This window comes from Cupressus sempervirens, chromosome 3 (genome assembly GCF_028749045.1).
Source record: "Cupressus sempervirens isolate cs-2001-9-10 chromosome 3, ASM2874904v1, whole genome shotgun sequence".
NCBI lineage: Eukaryota > Viridiplantae > Streptophyta > Pinopsida > Cupressales > Cupressaceae > Cupressus > Cupressus sempervirens.
In genome coordinates, this window is record NC_143120.1 from 594,932,598 (window position 1) to 594,957,931 (window position 25,334).

At 37.4% G+C, this 25,334-nt stretch overlaps 1 protein-coding gene across 1 annotated transcript in view; it reads right to left on the reverse strand.

The window, feature by feature from the left end:
- LOC149568070 (protein ARABIDILLO 1-like) overlaps positions 1-25,334 on the reverse strand; it is a 221,565-nt gene that overhangs the window by 29,441 nt on the left and 166,790 nt on the right. The window contains exon 9 of the mRNA XM_089821073.1: positions 4,941-5,116. Within this exon, the coding sequence (XP_089677199.1) occupies positions 4,941-5,116 (176 nt within the window). The remainder of the gene's footprint in view (positions 1-4,940; positions 5,117-25,334) is intronic.

Sequence of the window (25,334 nt, forward strand, 5' to 3'; positions counted from 1 at the left end):
ATGTATCTTGTCAATTATGTATACTACATAATCATACCCAACGTTGGTGTTGGGGTCTTGAATGTTCAAAACCATAACATAATGTCCTCCAAGAGCATTAATGGTTCCATCTGAACCTAATATTTTATTTAAGCCAAAAACAATGTTCTAGAAGTATCTCTGGAAGAATTCAAGAGGCATAATCTTCTACACTTCCTTCTTCTTTGGAATCTCTCCCTTCTCTTTATGGAACGAAGGGATATGCCTTGTCATTACCCTACCCATGTAGAAATTCTTATGTTTCTTGAAATTCTCAGTTAGCTCATCCACATCAATAGGCAATGCCATTGGGCCTCCCAAGTCAAATGCCTCTATGAATGTTTCTTTATCTAGGGACAAGAAGATGCTTATGTCCCTCCTGTGGAATGACTTGCTCATTGGATTGTAGCATTTGATTAGAGCCTTCACCAAGTCAACATCCACAAATACCTCTGGCATGATCAACTTGCCCAAATTTCTCACCCAAGAGTTGCAGACTAGAACTTTCTCCAGTCTATTCTTATAGAAGAACCAAAACAACTCATATCCATTTTTGTCAGGAAACTCTGCATCTCTACAAAAGACATATGGATCCCTAAAAGCATGGTCATTCACAGCTTGTGCATTGTTAGAACCGGGAAGAATGTATATCCATTCTTCAACAAACAAGCTAGGGCTTTTTGTTTGCCAAGTTGATTCTTCAATTACTGCTTGTGCAATCAACTCTCCTTTCTAAGTCATTTCTTCAAACAATTCAATTAATTTTGTATACTATATGCTGAACAATTATTGAAAATCTCTTTGCAACTCGAAATTTGCTCAGAAAACTCAAACAACTATGAACTAGTAATGAAAACTTCCCTATCTTTCAAAATTTATCTATCTCTACAACAAGAGTGTGGCATTGATGGCATCTAAAACTAGCACACTTCAAAACCTATCAATTCTTGAAAAACTGCAAAATCTACGCTTTTTCATATTTTGTACATCCAGCTCATCCCCCTTTTACCCAGCACAAACATGGCCATTGAAAACCGTTTTATGCTTTTAGAACTCAGAGTTGCAATGATGCGAACACCACCTTTCACTGTTTCGCCATGGTTTCTTCTCTTTCTTTGTTTCTAGCTACGACCATGCGAAATAGGTTATCTTTTATTGCTTCGTAACCTCGCATCTCATTCTTTAACAGTTGAATATGGCTTGCAACATTGCGATTTCCTTTATTTGCGCCTTCGCAACTTCATTTCACTTTTCTCTTCTAACCGCTACGATCTAGCGATAAGCTCTTTATTCATCATTTCGCATCTTCGCAACAGTTTGGGACTTAACACCTTTCATGATTGCGACGATGCGATGCTTCAAATATTTACCTTATCGCTCCCTCGCAACCGCCAATCATGATAAATATTTTAACTGTGCGATGTTGCACTCAGCATTTCCTTTGATTGCTACTTCATCCTTTGCAACATCGCAACTCACGTTATAACTATAACTTTTGACCCGCGAAGATGCGATTGTTGTTTTGTCTGACCATCACCTCTCTTCACAACTTCGCAGCAAAGATCTTAACTGTGACTGAAAATCTTGCAACCTTGCACTGACCTTTAACCTTAACTATTTTGAACTTATCTCACAAGTTTGTAACTCCAAAATTGTAACTGCAGCTAAACCCTGCTACAATGCGATCCTAAGCATTCGCCAATTCGCAACATTTACTCTAAGTTAATCACTAACTCAAGCGATGTTGCGACAGTCTAAAACTTAATTGCATGATCACTTAATCGCTTCATTGCAGCTTAATCTATCACTTTGCTTCAGACCCTTGCGAAAGAGCAATAAGCATTTCATTTGACTATTTAATATCTTTCGCAGGTTTGCAACTCTTAATTTTCCTTCATGGCTTAACCATGTGATCATGCGAGTGGGGTTGTAACTTGATTGTTTTCTTTTTATCGCTGCTTCGCGACTTAGATCCTTAACTTGAGAAGTAACCCTGTGAAGGCGCAATCTTAAGCTTTCGCAGCCTCGCCATCTTAACCCGAGGTTTACCTTAACCATCTGCGAGCATGCAATAGTCTTAACTTTTAACCATTTCAAACTCTTTGCAACTTTATCTTCACAATTTATTTGACCACTTGCGATGTTGCGTTGACATTCCTGTTAACTATTTCCTTCTATTCACATGGTCGCAACTTAAAATATACTCACTACTTTCTAGCCTACGACCTTGTGATGACTATTTGAAACTAACCTTTTTCCTTTCATCGGAGCATCGCAACTTGAATTCCCTCAAGCCAAAACGACTTGCGATCATGCACTCTTCATTGTTTCGCTCATTCACATCTCTAACATGAATGTTAACAATAACCACTTCGAAGCCGCGTTGAGCTTAAGAATAGACCATTTTGCCTCCTCGTAACCTTCAACATGATTAGCAAGCAGAACAAGGCGATGTTGCGATTAAAGAGATTTCCCAACATCGCAACTTAAAAGATACAAGAGGTTATGAAATCTTGGCTCAAAAACTTAGGGATATAAAGATGTAAATAAGATTTTTCACATATCCCTATTTTTTTTTAAAAGAGCAAGTCAAATTCGAATGAAATTTAATCAACATAAAGACAAAACTTTTGCCCTAGGGTTTTTATGAGGGTTAACACAAATTTTCAGAAACAATTAGTTAGTAAACATACTAACTATAACTATGTAAATAGAACATTATTAAATGTTCCCAAGGAAGACACCAATTAGGTTTAATAATATAAAGTATTATGAGGCCAATCCATATAAGGATATTCATGCTTTACTAGATCTGTACGATCTGCAGTTGAGATCAGTTATGATATCAAAGTTACAGAATTAACAATCTAAACCTAAAATCTTAGTCTTTGTTGGTTGTGGAAGTTGTTCTAATTGGCAGGTGGATTCTGGCAGCATAAAGGGAGGCATCTAACATTCAGAATAGGAACCATTGCAGCCATCAAGAACTATGTCATTCTTACCCTTTTATGATTCTTCAAAAGTTTTATGGCACCTTGCTAAAGAGCAGGGTTGATGTAAGAAGCAATCTGCAAACACCAATCTGGACATATATAGCAACCGCTAGTCCAGGGAAGATATTGCATGTATTCTGAGTACCAATACTGAATAAGTCCCGGACTACACTGTGGAGATTTCGTTTCCCATTCTTTTTCCCCTAGTCCCTGCACATGAACGGAGTGTAAAATGTCAGATAATAATTTTAATATTAATAAAATAATTTTGAGGCTGTGGCTTATTATTGATCAAACAAAGAAAAGGTAGCCCTAAAATTTGAAAATGTAGATACAAAAGACCGGTATGTACGTCTTGAGCAATAGATGCATTATTTTAGTTCTATAATGGCTTTCTCCAGATAAAAGGTCTTTTGTTTGTGGTGGTTCTCTCCAAGTAAGTAGGGATTACCTTTAGGTTGACAGGTAATTGCTCAATTTTATTATGGGTCTGGAGCCATTCCTTATTTGTCTTCAAGAATCCGATTTGTGGATTCATGGAAAAAAAATTCCATTATGATTCGTAAGGATTTATGTGTCTGTGTGTGTATATATTCAAAATATACACACACACACACACACACACAATTGTAAAACGAAATCATTTCATAGTATGAACCTATGATGCTTGATCATTGATCAATGCCAAATGTCAAAGATAAACATTATCATTACGACTCAAATGAAAGTCATCATATCAAACTACTGAATTGGAGCAAAAAACGAAAAAAGGAAATGTTTTTTTCATGTTTTGGGCCACATCTTATGCTTTGCCATATGGGTCCGCGGCGATCCCAACGGGTATCCCCCGAGTTCGCGGAGATTCTCAGCTGATCCGGACCAGATCCGCATAGGGTTTGGATTTGACCCCAGAGGTCCACCCTGATTAGCAATCTGTGGATCTGTCGGACCTGTAGGATCTAATCCAGACCCTGTGTGGACCCAAGACGTACTGGTTCATGAATCCGAACCTGATCTTGACCCGAATCTGGTTTGCTCATCAGACACACAAATCCAGTAACATAGCTTATTTTAATTAAGCATTAAATAGGAATTACTGTGCAGACACTCACATAAAAGTCTCTCTTTTTTTCGTTCAAGTTTTTGCCAATTGTTATGTCATCTCCAACAGATTATATCAGAATCACCTACTCATCTACCTAGACTCCCCTATGATTTGAGAAAGAGATCTATATGACACTAATACATGTCCACATTGCCAGTGGCCATGAAGATCTTGGTAAATGAGGCCCAATGTGTAAGAACCTAAACCACATGACACAACAAACATCCAAAATCAAAATTCTCAAATCATTATTCGAGATTCAAACTTTATGAAAAAGATTCCAAATGAGGAAGGAAAAGTTTAAAGAGAACATTTCAAATAAATATAACTTACATGATGTCAATTAGAATCCCTATTTAGATGTCAGAAGCATGGAAGAATATACTGCAACCCACAAGGGCTAATAATCGAGATATTAAATGTACAATAGGATGTAGAAGTCTAATTCTGAGGGAGGTGATGACATAACGTATTTATTATTTTCAGACAGAGCCAACCTGCCTAAATCAATATCAGACTGCAAATAATAGGACTCGTGGGTCAGTAGACCCAAAACAAATTTACTATTTAGTTATACTTATCACCCTCAATCAAAAGATTAGCGAAAAGTTGAAAACCAGAAGTTTATTCTCGTGCAAACTCTGAGAACTATTGAAAGATAGGAACACAGTTCAACATATCCTTGCATTGTCATGGTTGTAAGCTTCTAGTGATGGAATTTTTTATGGAAGGAAATGAAAAGTTTGTTCATAATTTGCAGATAGGTACACATGCATCCTGTTTATGTGGTAAGGTTTAAGGTAAGGCTATTAATATAATTTTACCTGCCATCAAACATATAGGCAAGTGCCAGGGTTGCCATGAAGCGTGCCATCTTTGATCCAGATGATGAACAGAGACGAACCAGTGCTAAAACTCCTCCCTCTTCAACTATCCGCCAAGCATTGCCAGCATTGAATGCTAGATTCCACAGTGCTCCAGCTGCTGTCTCATGCACATCCTGCCACCATAGAATTTGTGCTCATTATACAGCACTATTCCTTCTGGAAGTGTTAAAAAAAAAATGCCAAGTTTACAATTAAAATTTCTGTTTGTGACAGTTCAAATAATCACATAAAACAAGCTAATGATAGGAAGACAGACACAACTTCTGGATAAAAATGATGCAAACAGCCAGTAGAAAATAAAAGTTCCCTCATACTCATATTGCCAATCTATCTGTATCAAAAATCAGTTATTCCAAAAAATTATCAATTTGACTTTACAATCAAATATCAATTGAAGCTATCCGTGCTGATCTGGTGCTGATATAAAAATAATAGGTGAATAGAGATCTTCAAGGCAAAACCTGCAATACAACATATTTTTGAGTGCCCCATGAAAGGCCTACTATATTTCATGAACTTAAGGATTGCAATCAGCATGTAATAGCATGTGCCAAATGGCAAGCAACCCATCAATGTCCCCTGCAGAGATAGTGGAAGTGGAGGAACTGGTGGTGCAGTGAGGGGACATTTCCCCCGAGTGACAGCGTTTGATGAAAATGATGAAACTATAAATTACTTTTTTTGCTACGACAAAAAATTATATCCAACCTGTAGAACCTGTAATCGACTTGCTTCGAGTTCAAAATTTCCTACTTTTAAGCTTAGGGAGGCTATTCCTATCAATAAATGCCCTGCCTATCAACGAGTATGAAGTAACCAGCTGTAACCAAAAGAATGCCTCTGCTCCACTCGTCTTTTCCCTTTTCAAGTATCAAAGAAACCTAATAAGGGGTTTTTTCTGCAAGCCTAAAGCTGAAGAAGACCTTTTTACTACATGTTTGCACCTCCTTAGCCAAGTCTGCCAGAACATTATCATCCTGTATATCTGTAGGGTCACTTAAGCCCTTATCTAAGGGCTAGTAGGAAACACTCCCTGCTGCTGCACAACACCAGTATGACTCACTAGTCCAGGTATGGAATTTGCCCCCTACAGTAATGGTTAGATGCGAAAGATGAGCCCATTAATTTTGTCAAGGAATGAAAAGCATTTGATTCTCCAATGGTGCCTTCTTTACATGCTTAGTAACAAGTTTTGCAGCCACTCTCTAGCAAATGATGTTGTTTGGGATTGATATCCAATAGGTTAGTAAAAAGGGGAAAAAAATGACAAAATGTTGAAATTTAATTTGCCAGTTCGGTCCCAGGGTCGTGGGTTTTCAAAAAAAAATTTGTTTGGCTTGGTGGGGAGGGTTGTGTGTGTGTGTGTGTGTGTGTGTGTGTGTTAAAAGAAATAACAGAAACCATATTTATGACTAAGCTTGACTGCCAATGTGGTTTCGAGTTATTCATTATATATTTCAATTTGGTGTGATATTTTAAATCAGATTTGCCTTGGATTTGGATTAATTAAATTGCTATTGATATTTAGTGTCAAATATTTTATTATATTAATGGTGGGCTTGAAAATATATATATATATATATGAGTTGTACCATTTAATTTAAAATTATATCAAATTGCACTTTACTAATGGTACTGTTATACAATTTTGGCTGATTGCATCTTATCTTGTTTTGTTAGTATCTATGTTCCCCTAAGTTTCCGGTACAGGGACGGGCGGGGGATGGCGGGATGGGTTTCCGGGACGGCAAATTTTTATGGCGATTTTGGGGACAGGGGAGGACGGCAAACGGGGACGACTATATATATATATATAAATAGGGAAATTTTAAAATATACATTGAAATTTGCAAATATACGTGTCATTTCTATGAAACTAAAGCACAAAGCATGTCATTTAAACACCATAGAACCATAACATACAACATTTGAATGCCATCTAGGAAATAATATCCGATTTCAGTACTCGATTGTCAAAATGCATATCAATATTAGTGAACAATATCATAATGATAAACATGATAAATCTGAAATTCTAAATCTAAATATGCCTAAAGCTATATGCCCAAAGGCTAGAGGGCTGCCATAAAGTAATATCTAATAAGTATCAATGTATCATAATCATGTTCACGTTCAACATAAAAACCATAACATAGAAAAATGAAGCAGACTGCTGCTCCTATTCTCCCTCTACCGCATTTGGAGGGGTGGGGCCCACCTCGGTGACCTAGTAAGGAGCCTTAAAATTATTTTTTAATATTCTCTTTTTAATTTTTTTGCATAAAAATAAAAATAAAAATTTCAAGAAAACATTTCCAAAACAAAATTTTTTAAAAAAATTGGGGATGGCTGGCCGTACCGGGTACGATTGGGGCACATCTAGGCGTCCCCTTTCCATTCTGGGGATTTCCCAATCATCCCCAAGTTTCGGGGACATCCCCTGGTAATTTACCTTTTTTGGCGACGGCTAGGGGACGTTCCATACCCATTCCCCCGTCCCCAAGACGTCCCCATTTCTAAAACTCCTGGTTATAGGCCGGGTATGTGTCCCCGGGGAACATAGGTTGGTATGGCAAGCTAATGAGTCTTAGAGGCAAGGAAAGATAACAACGAAAATTCCACTTGAAAATAATATAAACTCAGCCAAAATGGTATAACAGTACTATTAGTAAATTGCAAATTGATATAATTTAGAATTAAATGGTTCAGCTCATATGTGTGTGTGTGTGTGTGTGTGTATGAGCTGTAACATAATTAAATAATTAAAAATGTAGTTTTTTGTGCTCTCAACATACTTTTTGGCCTCATGGGCTGTGGGTCTACGTGGGGTCCTTAGTGATCCTCCCATGTCCCTGTGGGTCCGTGGTGGATCCAAGCAAAGTCCACGACACAGACTATGAGTCCTCATGGGTCCCGTGCCACAAACCCAAACCCGAGAAGGACCCAAACCCAACTGGCAAGGTCCAAACCATAGTAACGAGACTTGCCGCAAGTCGGGCGAGTCATTCGAGTCGGCGAGTCAAATTGCCTCAACCGGGTCAAAATGACCCATGACCCGCGCTCAGCGGGTCAACTGAGCTAACTCGCCTGACTTGCTTGACTCAGCAAGGTGACTCGGCTGACTCACCTAGGTGACTCAGCTAACTCATCTGACTCGGCTGATTTTTATTTTTTTTGCCTTCATAGTTATGTAATTGATATATGTTATGTATGTGATCAAATTACCTTCTATTTTGTGATGTTAGTGTGTCTTTAATCTTTATTCAATAATGGGTGCATGGAATTAATTTAAATCAATAAAAAATCTCTAAATTTCAAGGGTTTTATCACTTTGTCGAGTCCCTCCTGAGTTTGAGCCGGGTCACAAGTCGAGTTACCCTTGCCAAGTTCAAGCCAAGTCCAAGTCTCGTTACTCTGGTCCAAACCCTGCAAACCAGGTTAAAATAGATGGATATCTTAAGCACCTCCAAGATTATTAAAGGACTCGTATAGATCCTACCTTACAGAACACAAGAATTGCAAATATGCTTAAATCTGTGCGACATCATCTTTAAAGTGCTCCTGAAAGGCATCGAAATATTCAATAAGAAAGTGATATTGGATAATTAGAGAAATAGACATGGGTAGCGTTAGGTATTAAGATTGACTTGTGGCTTGTGTTCATTAACTCTAGATGGCCCATCATTTGATTATCTCGTCACATCACATATTCAGTGTATTTATTATTTTCAATATTTCTCAGGGTTTTCCTAATGGAGAGAAGTAGGCAGAATTTTTCCTCCAAAGATCAAGTAAGGTGGTGAGACAGCTTTTAAAATAATATGAAGAAAATAGTATTTGAAAAGTTAATTACAAAATTCAGTACAAGAAGTTGTAATTTATCATTTATGAAACAAAAGGTGTAAAGACACCAAACTTGTTCAAAACTGTACAAATTGTTTGTTACAAATGTAAATGGCGGAATACTTGAAAGAATTAATCAGAGATCAAACTGATCTATATATACAAAAAGGGGAGTCGAATAGAATAGAAACATCCTATTCTAGACTACACCTAAATATTAGAAACATTCTAATATTTACAGAGATATAATAAGATATAATAGTGAGCATTAAAAAGAAACATGAAGGTTATTTTAATACCCCCCCTTAATGCTCAATCTATTTACTACACCAATAGATCCCCTGAATTTAACAAACTTGTCAAGACCAAGGGGTTTAGTGAAAATATCTGCTGATTGCTCTGAGGAAGGAACATAGCGTAACTGAATAGATCCATCTTCTACTAATTGTCGGATGTAATGGCAATGAAGCTCTATGTGCTTGGTTCGTTCATGAAACACTGGGTTTTTGGCAAGTTTGAGTACGCCCTGATTGTCTGAAAACAAAGAAGTCGAACCTGCTTGAGGAATATGCATATTTGCAAGCATCTGCCGGAGCCAAACTGCTTCACAAGCTGCCTTGACAGCTCCTCTATATTCTGCTTCTGTAGAGGAGAGTGCATGTGCTTGTTGCTTCTTACTAGTCCAAGTAACTGCTGCAGATCCGATACTAAACACATAGCCAGAAGTAGATTTCCTATCATCGACTGAGCCGGCCCAATCGGAATCAGTGAATCCACTGAGCTGAGGAGTAGTACTCCTTGTGTAAAGAAGACCATAATCTAAAGTACCATGTACATAGCGTAACACACGTTTCGCTGCAATCCAATGATCAGTCTTGGGGTTTGTCATGAACCGTGAGATGTAGCTGACTGCAAAACTAAGATCAGGTCTAGTAGTAGTAAGGTAGATGAGACTACCTACTAGCTGCCTGAAGAGTGTTTCATCTACAGGAGGAGAAACAGATTGTGCGGACAATTTCAGACCAGTCTCCATTGGAGTGGAGGCAGATTTGCAATCTTGCATTCGAAACCTATCAAGCAAACTTCTGGCATACTTGGACTGAGACAAAAAAATACTATTGTCAGTCTGCCAAACCTCAATACCTAAACAATAATGAAGCAATCCGAGATCTGTCATATCAAAAGTTCTGCATAGATCCTGTTTGATTTCTGAAATCAAATGTTCTGAATTTCTAGTAATGATCAAATCATCCACATAGACAACAAGAAAAAGAATATCATTACCAGAGTGTTTAATATATAGATTACTGTCTGACGGACTACGCTGAAATCCTTGAGCAACCAAGTAATGATCAATCTTTATGTACCAAGCCCTAGGGGCCTGTTTAAGACCATAGAGGACCTTCTGGAGTCTACATACTTTGTGTTCTGAACCGGCAACCTTAAAACCTCGGGGCTGCGTCATGTAGACTTCTTCCTGTAATTCACCATTGATAAAGGCGCTCTTCACATCCATCTGATGAACTTTCCAACCATACTGAGCTGCAATTGCAAGAAGAATGCGAATAGTGCTCATCTTGGCTGTCGGTGCAAATGTCTCCTCATAATCAATGCCTTCGCGCTGGGTGAATCCTCGAGCAACAAGTCTAGCTTTGTATTTGTCCAAGGTACCATCTGCATGGTACTTGACCTTATAGACCCATTTACAGCTAATGGGTTTCTTCCCAGGAGGGAGATCTGAAAGAACCCAAGTGTGGTTCTTTTGAAGACTCTGAAGCTCAGAATCCATTGCTTGTTCCCATTCTGGAATTCCTTTGGCCTCTGCATATATCTGGGGCTCAGGGATACTGTGGATGTTGGCCATAAGAGCTATATTAACTGTGTTGTCCTGAAGGCTCTTATTTCTGGAGGTTCTACCTTCAATGAGTTCATCAGGATGAAGATCACTAATCGTTTGAGCCCACCATTTTGGCCGAAGAGTCGAGGAGCCAATATCAGATGCTGACGGAATAGCTGGATGAGAAGCAGGAGCAGGAGTTGTATTATCTGGAAGTGACTGAGGTGGTGTATCAGTAGCATCAGATGACTCATATAAAATAGAAGAACCCAAGTCAAAGATTGCTGAAGATTGAATCTCGGAATGTGGTGGGGAGTCAGAGAGCGGAAATGGTCCAAATTCCTCATCAAACACAACATCACGACTGAAGATTAAACGATCAGTATTTATATCAATCAGTCTGTAGGCCTTATGTGTGTGACTGTATCCTGTAAACATAAGTTTCTGGCTTTTGGAATCCAACTTAGTGTGTTTGGCATCAGGAATCCATACATATGTCAGAGAGCCAAAAACTTTCAAATGGTTGATCCTAGGTTTGCGACCAGACCAGGCTTCCTCAGGAGTCTTATGATTAACTGCAAGGGTGGGTGACCGGTTAAGAAGGTAGACAGCTGTGGATACTGCTTCTGCCCAATATTTTCTGGGAACATTTCTATGTTCTAGCATAGTCCTAGCCATTTCTGTGATGGTATGGTTTTGACGCTCTACAACACCATTTTGTTGAGGGGTGTGAGGTGTGGTGAACTGACGTCTAATGCCATGAGTAGTACAGAAGGCAGAGAAAGCAGAAGAACAGAATTCCCCCCCATTATCGGTCCTAAGAGTACGGATGGAGGAACCAGACTCTTTTTCTACTAGAGCTTTAAACTGCTGAAATACAAGAAAGGCATCTGATTTTTGCTTAAGAAAATATACCCACATTTTGCGACTGAAATCATCCACAAAGAGTAAAAAGTACCTGTTCCCAGTAATAGAAGGAGTATTCATAGGACCACATACATCAGCATGGACTAGCTGGAGTACTCTGTATGCCCGCCATGATTCACCATTCTTAAATGGTGTCCTATGTTGCTTCCCTGCTTGGCAAGCTCCGCAAACGCGATGGTTCTGGGTCTGAATATTAGGTAGGCCATGGACTAAATTATCTCGAGCAAGTTGTGCTAGATATTGAATGTTCAGATGACCGTATCGCTGATGCCAGAGACTGCTGAGAGCGGATGATTCGGCAATGAAGGCATGCTCAAGGGAATCGCCTGAATCTACAAGCCTATAAATACCATGATCCTCAAGATCGAAAGCAAGGGTAGTGCGGGAAGCACGATCAATAATCGAACACTTATTTCCACTGAAAATGACATCCAACTGAGGAGAGTGCTTCATAATCTGACTAACAGACAGAAGATTATGTTTCATGCCAGGAACATAACATACATTGAGAAACATGAGTTTTCTTCCTCCAAACTGAATCTGAACATTGCCCTTGCCGACAATATTGTATTCTTCACCACCTCCAAAGATTACTGAGTCAAAATAGGGAGTGAATTCAACAAACCAATCACGCCTATGAGTGAAATGTCGGGAGGCACCAGAATCGATGTACCAAGCAGAAGATTTCACATGATTTGCTGGTATGCTGGCCATAAAGGCATGGTAGATAGATTCTTTCTGCTCTGAGTGTTGGGCAGCATTGGCGTGCTGTTTAATTGAGTCCAACTTTTGATGCTGCTGATACAGATGCTTATAATATGTGAATATTTCAAATGGCACAAACTTCGAGGTGAGAAAATGAAAGACCCAGAAAAATTGGAGAAGTACCCAAAAAAGAGCTTGAAAAACCCAAAAATAAAATGTTGTCGAAATCCGGATCCGCTGGCTCGAAAATCAAGGCACAAAAAACGAGGTACCCACAAAAATCTGATGAAGACCCATTTGAGATTTCAAAAAACCCACCAAGAATATGTGCTCAGAAAATTTTTCCGAAGTCAAAAACTAGGGTTTCGAGCAGAATAACAGTCGGCGGCCAAAAAGGTCAAAAAGGCAGAAAAAAGATGTTTGCAGGTGAAAAAAAAAACAACAAAACCCAGCAGCTGAAACGCGAGCAGAATATCCAACAGGGATAGACAGACCCGTTTTTGAAAAAAACAACCAAAAAATCCCACTTTTTGAGATCTGGATGTGAACAGATTTGAAAAAACGACCTCCAGATTTGAAAAAACGACCTTCAGATTTGTGACTTATAGACTAAGCCACGGGTTTCCAAGAACGCCAGTAGCTGAAGACAATTTTTCAATCGATTTGCACAGAGGGTTTAAACCCTAGCTCTGACTGGAGACAGGATAGGAAACATTCCTATCTAGACTGAAGAAAAAAGAGACGGGATAGGAAACATTCCTATCTAGACTGAAAGACGGACTACAGACAAGTAGTTGACTATTATAGAAAGTATAAGATATTATCTTAATACCCTCCCTTAATGGTCAACGTACGGATGTCGGAACATTCTGTGATAATTGAGACCCTCCTTGGATCTACAGAATGTTGAAACCAAGAAGCTTTGCCAAAAAAGTGCTATGACTCAAAATAGATTACAAAACTTCGTTTTTGTGGAAAAAACAGTAAAACCCAGAATCTCACGCAAACTTGCGTATTACAGACAACTTGAAATGATTTTTGAGGAGAAAATCAACAAACCCATGAAAAACAGAAACAGATTCAGAAGGCGAAAAATGCAGCTTCGCCTTGATCAGGAAGCTCGACAACTTGTGCTGTTGGCTGGGAAGCATTTTGCCTTGCTTGGGCAGCCAAACGTTTCCGGCACTCGAACTTCATATGGCCGAACTGAAATCCTAGCCGGGATTCGAAAGATTTGAGCGAATAATTTCAAATGAAATTATGAATCAAGTATTGGCTCTGATACCATGTTACAAATGTAAATGGTGGAATACTTGAATGAATTAATCAGAGATCAAACTGATCTATATATACAAAGAGGGGAGTCGAATAGAATAGAAATATTCTATTCTAGACTACACCTAAATATTCGAAACATTCTAATATTTACAGAGATATAATAAGATATAATAGTGAGCATTAAAAAGAAACATGAAGGTTATTTTAATATTGTTCACCATTTTACACCGGGGACAAAGAATCCCAATGTCACTTAACCTTTACCTTGGGTGGGATCTGTACAATTAACCATGATTCCACAGTTAGACATTGTGTGAACATCTCCTACAGAGTCTGATGCCTCAATATCAACCATGACATAAACCCTCGAGTGAATTCTGGCACTGTTTATACAGTTCAAATTTCTTTAAAGATGATAAAACATGTTGCTATTCATCATCTGATAAAGGAGTACCAGGCAAACATTATTCATCAAACAGGCAAAACATTATACACCTATACCAATCAAACTTTCAATAAGCTATTTAGTTAATATCAGTCAAGAGCTTTAGCTATTCCCAGGTAAAGAATTCACTTGAGAATAGACCTACATGAAGAGGTCTACAATAAGTCGTCAATGTTCATGTGTCAGAGATCTAAGCATCTCCAGTAAAATCATTATATCATATCAATGCTTGCATTTAATATTGAACTAGATATACAAGGGTAATCAATTACATGAGATTTAATCCAATGCAGCACAAAATGATTTAAGGTTTTTCATTATTTTAGTATCTTGATAAAGAATTAAAGTCTGCAAAAAACACTCTTTCCCCTTCCTCTGTTCATAATTGCAACGAAGGATGACTATTTTACATATGAACCTTTCAAATTGTGAAGACTTGGCGTGCCTGTCTTCTATAATTTTTCTAGTTGCAAGTAAGATTTTTGGTTGTCAAGGCACATCGTAGGTTCCCTAAAAGAATCAACAGATGTCTGGATAAGAGCATACAACCCCATTTGCTGATTGTACCAGGTCTGAAGTTAGCATTTTTGGTCGGCATTTGTGGTAGGCTTTTCTTCCATTCACTGTTTAAATATTTTTAAGCACGGTATATGTAATCAGAACTAAGCATTATTCAAATACAGTCATTTCACATTGTCTATGCTATTAGAATATGATTTAAATCTGCATATTGTTCTGAAAGCATATCGAGTTCTTAATATTGTGTTTATTGTTAGATTGGTTTAGAATTTTGTTATCACTGCAAAACATTTCAAAAAAAATAAAAAATATAAGAGTGCAAGCTAGGGCAGACTCTTACAGGGGTGTCAACACAGTGTATCTTGCCATCCTTGTGGATACAAAAATGATTATGTCTGGGTATAATCAATAGGCCACTGGCTATTCAGCCACGAAAAAAGTTAATTTTTGTATTGCTGTTCACAACTTCGAAAAAAAAATAAGTCTCCCTCCTTCATATAGGAGACGTTTTTCGTGGCTGCATAGCCACAGCCATAATCAACAACCCTTTACGCATCACTGTAATGCCCACAAAAATAGGGCAGCAGTAAACTTGAATCTAGAGGAACATGGAGCTCGTAAAGAAGAAAATATTGAGAACATGGAAGACAGAAATACAGGAGAACAGAGATTTTTTAACTTGGTGGATGCACAAGTTCGGACACATCTTTAAGCTGAACAGAGAGCTCAGCAAAAAAAAACAGTGGCTAGACCTTTTGAGTCAAATGATGGCTCAACAGATGGGGTATTGAAGCAAAGTTATCAAACACAAACGGTGAGTTGTCAAAAGAGAGATTTTTGGGAAAATTTAAAGAACTTGAGTGAGCATCGTAGGTGGTTAATATCCATCTTTAAAATGAAGGAAAAAAAGGTGAATGCAAAAGGTTTTTCTAGTGCAACAATTATTCAGAAACAAATAAATGAAAAGAGGTTCATAGCAGATCATTTGGATGGAAATAGTTGCCTTGATACATAAAGACCATGTGACCATGTGACAATGTTTCAGAAAGACCCTTTGATGAGTATGCACATCAAGGCAAAGACAAAACAGCAGCCATGGAATTGAGTTTCAGATATTCCCAGTGACGTAGGATGGAAAATCACAACATTTGGGGAGAGGTCTTTATGAAGACATCAATGCTAGTGAGTTTGGGAGTCTCTCTCATATAACCACTCATGAAGTGGACAACACGAACTTAATTTTTGCACAAAGCAATCAGCCTTCTGACACATGGGATGTGGGTGTATTGGCACACAAGTATGATGGAGATACTACACAAGATAAATTTCATTTTGATTGTGATAATGACCATAATACAAGTACGGAGGATAGTATTGATGATTGTCATGATATTGAAACAAAGTTTGAATTATTTTACAAGGACCTAACTTTGAACAGAAGTTTAGGAACTTCGACGATTTAGATCCACAATATAATGTTGAAAATGATAACGAGGATGCACAAGAAACTAGTGACAGCGTGGGAGTTATTTACAAAAGATATAACAATTCTGATTTTGAAAATCATCATAGCAGCAGTTCTTGTGATTTCGGTAAACACAATTGCAAGAATCATTTTGTGGAGTTCAGTTGTTATGTCCCTCTCTAATTTTGAAGCATTAGGAGCAGTTCATTAAATGTTTTCTTTGTCTCTTTCCTTTACATTTAATAAATTAAATAAATAACATATATATGTTTATATGTGCTTCAAGTTCAGTGTTTAAAATTATAAATGTATATATAAAATTGAGAAAAAAAAACAAAGTATGAAGAATAAGAGGGAGCAGAAGCCCAGATTGACGTGTCTTGGGGAATCAAGATGGCCTGAACTTACACATACTTGGGGTATTTGAATGGTGGCAGCACTCGTTTGCAGGGGGGGTTTTCTGAAAGGCGAAATAGGAATTCAAAGACTGGATTTACCAGAAGTTTCAGGCTTGTCCTTTGTGATTGCAAGGACCTGTCAGGAATCGACCATCTTCAGCATTGAGAGACATGCTCACATTGGAGCCATCTAGCTTTCAAAGCAGAGTTCTTTAATTTGTATGGAGAAAGGACCAATATTTATCAGACATTGCAATAAGTGTAGAGCACTCAGCTTTCGTGTTCAGAGGAAGATTGAAACTTGCCAACTGCCAGGAATAGCACAGCCATTTGTCAATCTGCAGAGGATTCATTGGTTGGGCTACTGTGTGGACAAAGTCTCACCAAAGGAAGACTCTTTATCTTTGGGAAATGAGATATTTACCCAGGATAGTTTTCAGAGGATTGACAGGAGTGTGAAGATAAACGATCAGGCAGAATACTGAAAGAATAACACAGGGACTCACCTGACATACTTTGGAGGACTGTAGACAGAATTAGCAAATAGGTCAAGCAAACACTATGGTCTCTAGTCATATTAAGCACTAACCGGAAAGAGGAGCACAGATGTGGTCACATCACCTAGCAAGCCTCATCGGTGTGAAAAAGGAGCAATCGGAAAGCTGTCAGTAGTATGTGTTTCCTGGATTTGAATAGTTCGAAAAACGGAAGGAATGACAGAGGCAGGAGCTCAGGAAATTTACACTTAGGCAGGAAAGCACAGTGCATTAAAATCACAGTTAGTAGCAATATCGAAGGAGTAAGGAGTTGTTTACAATTGTATCCCACTAAGGAGCAGCAGTAAGAATGGTCATTACAACAGGAGCAAGCACTGGCTAGTTCTAAGTCACAAGGTTCGAGTTCGAGTTCGAGTTCGACAACTATGGAGTTCGGATGAAGTTTGACAAGTCAAAATAATCGAAAAAAATTCGACATTAAATTCGCCTTATGTAATTTTAAAAAAAATAGAAGTATATGTTATTTATTATTCTATAGTTATGAATTTCATGCAAAGAACTTTTCAATTCCTTAGTCACTTGCTGACAAGCTCTAAAACCTTCTCCTCAAGCCCCAATAATACCAAGTAAATGGTCTCTTTCCCTTGTTAAATTTCTCATAAATAAAATCTTTTATACATTTAGTACAATACAATTTAGCACCATTTTTTGTCACATACTTTGACTTGTGTGATAAAATAGAAATTACTATTTTTATTTTAAATCATTTAATATTTATTTTAAAAACATTAAAACTAAATATAGGAATAGTTATTTTAAATTCTATAATGCAAATAAATAAATAATAAATTCCACTTTCATGAACAACAAACTAAATAAATTTATTAAATTCATTTTTTTAAACATTATATTAATTTAAAAAATAAAAATAAAACTACTAAGTATAATAGTTTAAAATCATAAAAAAATATAATAATAAACTCTATTATGAAAATTAAATAAATATTAAATTCTACTTTAAATAACTTCAATATATATAATTTTTACTTAAAAAGAAAGAAACAAATATTTATTTTAAATGCAAAATTATATATAGAAACAAAATAAAACTATCAAACTATAATATTTAAAAAATATATATAAAAGTATAATAATCACTTTTTTTTTTTATATTGGGAACTAATTAAAAATAATAAAATTATTGTAATAAATAATAAAAAGTATAAGATGAAACCATACCAAATAATAAATATTTAATCTTTATGTATTATTAAATAAATGAGAACTAAATTTATAAAACTAAGTAACTTAATAATAATTAAAAACAAAATATAAGATTGATATGTTTTAATAATAATATAAAGTTAATAACACTAATAAAGTAATAATAATAATAATTCAAAACTATTATTAAACCTAAAACTAAATAATCTCAAACCTTAAAAGTATTACTAAATCTGTAATTAAATAATCCTCCACAACTTGATTGAAACGCGGAGGGATATGAGAAGTCGCTCGCCAGAGATTTCATAGGTTATGCAAGAGACGCCAAAAGAAAAGGTTGCAGAAAAATTTAACGACAAGGACTCATAACGATTTGCAGGCAACGACTGTTGAAGCAGAATGGTTGATAATTTCCGCCACAGTTTGCCCTAGTCGTGGAGATAACAAAGGCATCTACTTATTAATCTTTTTATTGAAATTCTTAGAAAAGCGGTTGTTTACTGGTCGTACGAATTTATGACGATTTTGCACGAATTTTTCTATATTTTTTAAGGTTCGCCGAATTTCGAACCTAGAGCCAAAAATTCGGCGAACCTTGTGACTTAGGGCTAGTTCATGAGCAGAAGTGAATCAAAAGGTAGCTCTCATAAGGCAGTGAATTTTTTCAGTCAGGATAGCCAATGCAAGCAAGACAAGCAACAAGAATTAATGCCATTTTTGGGAATTCCGAAAATACATCCGGCAAGCAAACCTCGTATGTCTATCATTTCCTGTGAGCAGTGGTACCTATGCCAACGCCTATGTGAGCATTGGAAAATAGCAACCACTGATTGAGGAATCTACTCTGTGGAATCATTCCAGATGTACTATTCCATACGTTCCTTGTCGTTTGAATTTTGTTGTTATTTGTATGATTTGCAATTCCTCATTCATGCAGGAAAGTAGCTCTTTCTATATATATATATATATATATATATATATATATATATATATATATATATATATATCTGTGTGTGTGTGTGTGTGTGTGTGTGTCTGTGTAATAGATATATATAATATAGTAAAACCAAAAATTGAGTTGTGTAACAAGCTGGAAATAACTAAGTTTGATTGAAGAGCCTAGTAACAATTAGCTGGTTGACAGAATATATATATATAGTGAAACTAAAAATCGAGTTGTTTAACAAGCTGGTAATAACGAAGTTTGTTTGAAGAGCCTAGTAACAATAATCTGGTTGACAGATAGGGGGAGTTATTATAGTGGTATCATAGCTTTGTTAAGCTCTTGGAAAAACTGAATGTTATGCGTCCATTACAACATTACATTCACAAGAGCAGATAAAACACCAATTTGGACCAGCAACCTGAAATTGGGCAATCAATGGTTAAGCTTTAAATTGAAGCAATGACCAGGGGCGCCACATACACAAGTCGGATTGAGTCTACTTAAGGAGAAATGTCAAGGAACCAACAGGAAATGACGAAGTTAATGGCACAATCTCAACAACAAATGACTCAGATGCTCACACAGCTGGTACAACAACATGCAAATAATGGAAATCAAGGACCTGTAAATAATGGGAAAGATGACAACACCACAAACCATGGATATAATGGAAATAGGGGACAAAGATCAACTTTGAATGTGCAGGGACACCAAGGGAATAGTGGTTGAACAATTCACTCTAGGTCACTAATGCCCACTGTCAGCCAAGCTAATAACATATCAGCAGGAGTGAACAACCAGATCAAAATTTTCATAGACAAGTGTCGGCTAATTGACAGGAATTAGGAGCAGATTTCCAAGATGAAATGCCATTTCCAGATAACATTGCCTTTAGGGAAAGGAACAAGCCACGAAGGGGAAATGGTGAAAGGTACCAAAATCAAGATTTGCAGCAAAAAGAGGGCAAAGTGTTCATACCTTATGTTGATGTGACAACGAGATCATTGGTTCAGAAGTTGGATACTTTTTTCCAGATCAAATCAATGGCAGAGGATGAAGCAATAAAACATGCAACTTTGCATTTGGAAGGGAGTGCTCATGATTGGTGGTATCATGGATTGATTACCTTGGGCCATGATCAGATTGTATCATATGTTGAATTTACTGAGAGATTTATCAATCGTTTTGACAAGAAAGATCCTGAGCTTGATTTCCAAGAGTTGGTATTATTAAAGCAATGGGGAACCATGGAGAACGTCATTTGAGATTTCCAAAACATTTCAGTTTAAATGATGGATATTTTACAGAGAGTGGTGTTTTTCATAGACGGATTACTAGAGCCATTAAGGAATTGGATTAAGACCTTAAACCCAATTAATTTGCAGGATGCCATCAAAAAGGCAAGGGAAATGGAAGCATCAACTTCAAGAAGCAAATATTTCCCAAGGAACCTCCATCACAAGAGGGAGGACAAAAAACTCTCTAATAAGGATGTTGATCAGTCCAAGAAATCGCAGAGCACATTGGATGATGAGCAACTAAATGAACTAAAAGGAAAAAGAAACTATGATTCCAATGTAGCGAACCTTGGGACCTACTTCTAAGTGTCCATCGGAGGTAAAGGTGAAGTAATTTGAGTATTTTATAGCCCCAGGATCAGGTTCTGAAAGTTCAAGACAGTAAACAGAGTCAAGCTCTAGCAAAGAATATTCCACATCGGATGAATCAAAAGAATAGAGAAAAATGAAGAGTTGCACAGCACAACTAACAAGCTCGCAGAAAATTGGGTCATTTAGAGTTAGATGGATGTTGTGTGGGAAGCAAATAATCACATTAATAGATACCGGTGCAACCCACAATTTCATCGATGAAGGAATAGTAGCACGAAGAGGGTTGAGGTCAGAAGAATGTGAAGGATTTAGAGTAATGGTTGTTGATGGATTCACAATCACTTGCACTCGTAGGATGTCAAACTTATGCATTCAACTTGGTGAGTATGAATTGAAGGATGATTTCTAATACAAGGGTATTGAGCACATGATAGAACTAGGAAGATGTCAAACCGGTCATAACCACTCCTTATCGACACTCGAAGACACATAAAGATGAGATAGAGAAGGCAATTAAAGAGTTGTTGGAAAGAGACTCTTTGCTTCTTCTGTTGTCATAGTGAAAAAGAAAGATGGAACCATACGTGTGTGTATTGACTATAGAGCATTAAACAAGACAACAATTAGGAATTAGTACCCCATTCCTTGCTTTGATGACTTGATTGATGCACTACATGGAGCTTGTTTCTTTTCAAAGATAGACTTGAGATTTGGGTAACATCAAATCAGAGCAAGAGCAAGGGACATAGAGAAGACACTGTTTAGGTGTCATTATGGGCACTACAAGTTTCTAGTCATGCACTTTGGGCTGACTAATGTACCAGCTACTTTCCCATCTTGTATGAACCAAATTTTCATCAAGCAGCAACGTAAGTTTGTTCTGATTTTTTTACGACATTTTGATATTTGGTAGAACATGGGAAGAGCACTTAAAAGTTGACACATCTAGACGAAGTGCTTATTTAATGGAACTATTATATCCTGGTCACATCATTAGTTCCAAGGGAGTTAGGATTGATCCCAGAAAAATCAAGGCAATCATGGATTGGCTTCCTACAAATTTATTACACTTGAAAGTTTTCTTTGGGTTGTGCAGATTTTATACAAGATTTGTTAAAGGTTATTCACAAGTGACTGCCCTGTTGACTGATTTGACTAAAAAGTGAGCCTTTGTATAGTCAAATGAGGCACAAAAATGCTTTGCATCAGCTCAAGAATTTGGTGAGTTCATGCCCCATGCTAGCAATACCAGATTTTGAAAGCCAGTTGAGTTAGAATGTGATGCTGTCCTAACACAAAATAAACATCTGATTGCTTTTGAAAGTTGGAAGCTGAGAAGGGTTGAAAAGAGCTTTTCAATCTACGGCAAAGAGATGCTAGCAACAATGCATGCTCTTACTAAGTTCAGACAATATTTAGTTAGAAATAAATTCATTGTCAAAACTGATCACAATAGTCTCAAATATTTTCTAAACCAGCAAGACAAAAGTGAAAGGCAACAAAAATGGGCAAGTAAATTGCAAGCATGTGACTTAGCCATTGTTTATGAGAAGGGATAAAGAAACGTTGTGGCTAAGGCCTTATCAAGAAGATCTCGTTTATGTTACTTAGTGGAGATGACGGTTGGAAAAAGACATTACAGCCGAATATGCTAAAGATGATTGGGCTTCAAACTTACTTGGAGGCAAAATTCATGATGACAGATACAAGGTGCAAAATGAGTTGATGCTTTAAAAGGATTGGATTTTCTTATTGCCTAATTCCAAGTTCAAATCTGAAGTTTTGAAAACATTTCATAATGCTCTTCTGGCTGATCATCTTGGTTTTTTTAAGGCATTCATGCAAATTAGTGAAAGATTCAATTGGAAAAGATTAAAGCTTGAGGTTCAGAAGTTTGTGCAAGAATGCCCAAAATGCCAACAAAACAAACACGAAACTATATACCCAGCTGGTTTGTTACAGACCTTTCCTATACCGAATAAAAAATGGGAGAGTATCTCTATAGATTTGATAACAAGCCTACCTGTTGTCCAAGGAAAGAATTGCATTTATGTTGTGGTTAATAGACTAACTAAATTTGCACATTTCTTTGTCATCTCAGCTACATACACAGCAGTACAAATAGCAGATCTATTTTTCAAAGAAATTTTCAGACTTCATGAGCTCCCTAGAAACATACTAAGTGACAGAGACAGCAAATTTATCAGTTTGTTTTGGCAAGAATTGTTCAGGTTATGCGGAACCGAGCTTACTCCCAGCACTAGTTATTATCCGCAAACGAATGGGTCAAACTGAAATTGTCAACAAATGGCTGGAAGGTTACTTAAGAAATTTTGTTTTAGGACAGCAAAAGGCATGGGTGAAAAGGTTACACGAGTGAGTATTGTCATAATTCTATATATCATATGTCCATCAAGATGTCAACATACATGGCACTCTATGGCTATGAACCACCAAGTATTTTAGACCTAGTTTTGACAAAGAGTAGAGTACCCAAAGTCGCAGATTTGTTACAGCTAAGACTGGACATTGTGAAAACATGAAAGAAAACATCCAACAAGATCAGAACCAAGAGAAACAATATGCAGACCAGCACAGTGTGGAGAGCAAATTCGAGGTTAATGACTTGGTGTATTTAATATTGCAGCCTTATAGACAATCTTCCCTGAAAAGGAGTGGAGCTGAGAAACTCAAACAAAGATTCTACTGGCCTTACACAGTGATCCGGCAGATTGGAGAAGTAGCTATTGAGCTGGAACTACCTACAGACAACAAAGTACATAAATTCTTCCATGTTTCCAGACTCGTGAAGCAATAGGACACAATCTAAGTCCTTCAGCTATGCCACCCCCAATTTTCCCTATAGGGTGGGCTCCCCTCACCATTAGATGAAGGGAAACTGATTTTGATTCCAAATGTAGGCATTGACACAAGGGAGAGGATTCTCAGGAAGCAAGTGATAAAAGAATACTTAATGATTTAAATGGAAGGATTTACCAGTGGAAGATGCAACGTGGGAGAATGATGATTTGGCTTCATCCAACTCTGAAATCGCTTGAGGGCAAGCAATTCGTGGGGAAGGAGAACTGTAAAGTCCCTCTATAATTTCGAAGCATTAGGAAGAATTTATTAAATATTTTCTTTGCCTCTTCTCTTTGCATTTTATAAATTAAAATAACACATATATGTTTATATGTGCTTTAAGTTAAGTGTTTAAAATTATAAATGTATATATATAAAGAAAGTTGGGGGGCAAAAGGACAATAAGAGGGAGTGCAAGCCCAAATTGACTACGTGGCTCAGGGAGTCAAGATAGCCTAAGCATTACACATACTCGGGGTATTTCAATGGTGGAAACGTCCGTTCGCAAGGGGGATTTTCTTAAATGTGAAATAGGAATTCACAGATTGGGTTTACCAGAAGTTGCAGGCTTGTCCTCTATGATTATAAGGACCTGTCAGGAATCAACAATCCTCAACATTGGGACATGCTCAAGGTGGAACTATCTAGCTTTCAAAGCAGAGTTCATTACTTTATATGAAGAAAGGACCAATCTTTATCGAACATTGCAACAAGTTTAGACCAATCAGCTTCATGTTTGCAGGAAGATTGAAACTTGTCAACTGCCAGGAATAGTACAGGCCATTTGTCACTCCACAGAGGATTCATTGGTTGGTCTACTGAATGGACAGTCTCACCAAAGGAAGACTTTTTATCTTTGTTAATGAGATATTTACCCAGGATAGTTTCAGATAATTGACAGGAGTGTTAGGATAAATGATCAAGCAGAATATTGAAAGAATAACATAGGGACTCACTCGACATACCTTGGAGGACTACAGACGGAATTAGAAAACAAGTTGAACAATATGGTCTCTGCTTGCATTAAGCAGTAACAGGAAAGAGGAACGGAGTTGTAGTCGCATCACCTAGCAAGACTGATCAGTGTAAATAAGGAGCAATCGGAAAGTTGTCAGCAGTATATGTTTTGTGGATTTGAATAGTTGGACAAATGAAAGGAATGAAAGAGGCGGGAGCTCACGAAATTTACACTTAGGTAGGAAAGCACGACGCATGAAAATCACAGCCAGTAGCGATAACGAAGCAGTATGGAGCCGTTTAGAGTTGTATCACAATAAGGATCGGCAATGAGACTGGTCATTATGGCAGCAGCAAGCACTGGCTAGTTCATGAGTGGAAGCGAATCAAAAGGTAGCTCCCATGAGGCAACGAATCTTTCCACTCAGGATAGCCAACGCGAGCAAGACAAGCAACAGGAATAAAGTCATCCCTGTGAATTCTGACAATACATCCAGCAACCAAACCTCACCTATCTATCATCATCCTGTGAGCAATGGGTACCTAGGCCAGTGCCTGTGCAAACGTTGGAAATAACAACAATTGATTGAGGAATCTACTATCTGTTGAGTCATTCCAGTTGTATTATTCCATATCTTCCAGAAGGCAAGAATTTAAGTGTACGTTCCTTCTTGTTTGAATTTTTTTGTTACTTTATGATTTGTAATTCCCCATGCATGCAGCAAAGTAGTAGCGCTCTCTCTCTCTCTCTCTCTCTCTCTCTCTCTCTCTCTCTCTCTCTCTCTCTCTCGCTCTATATATATATATATATATATATA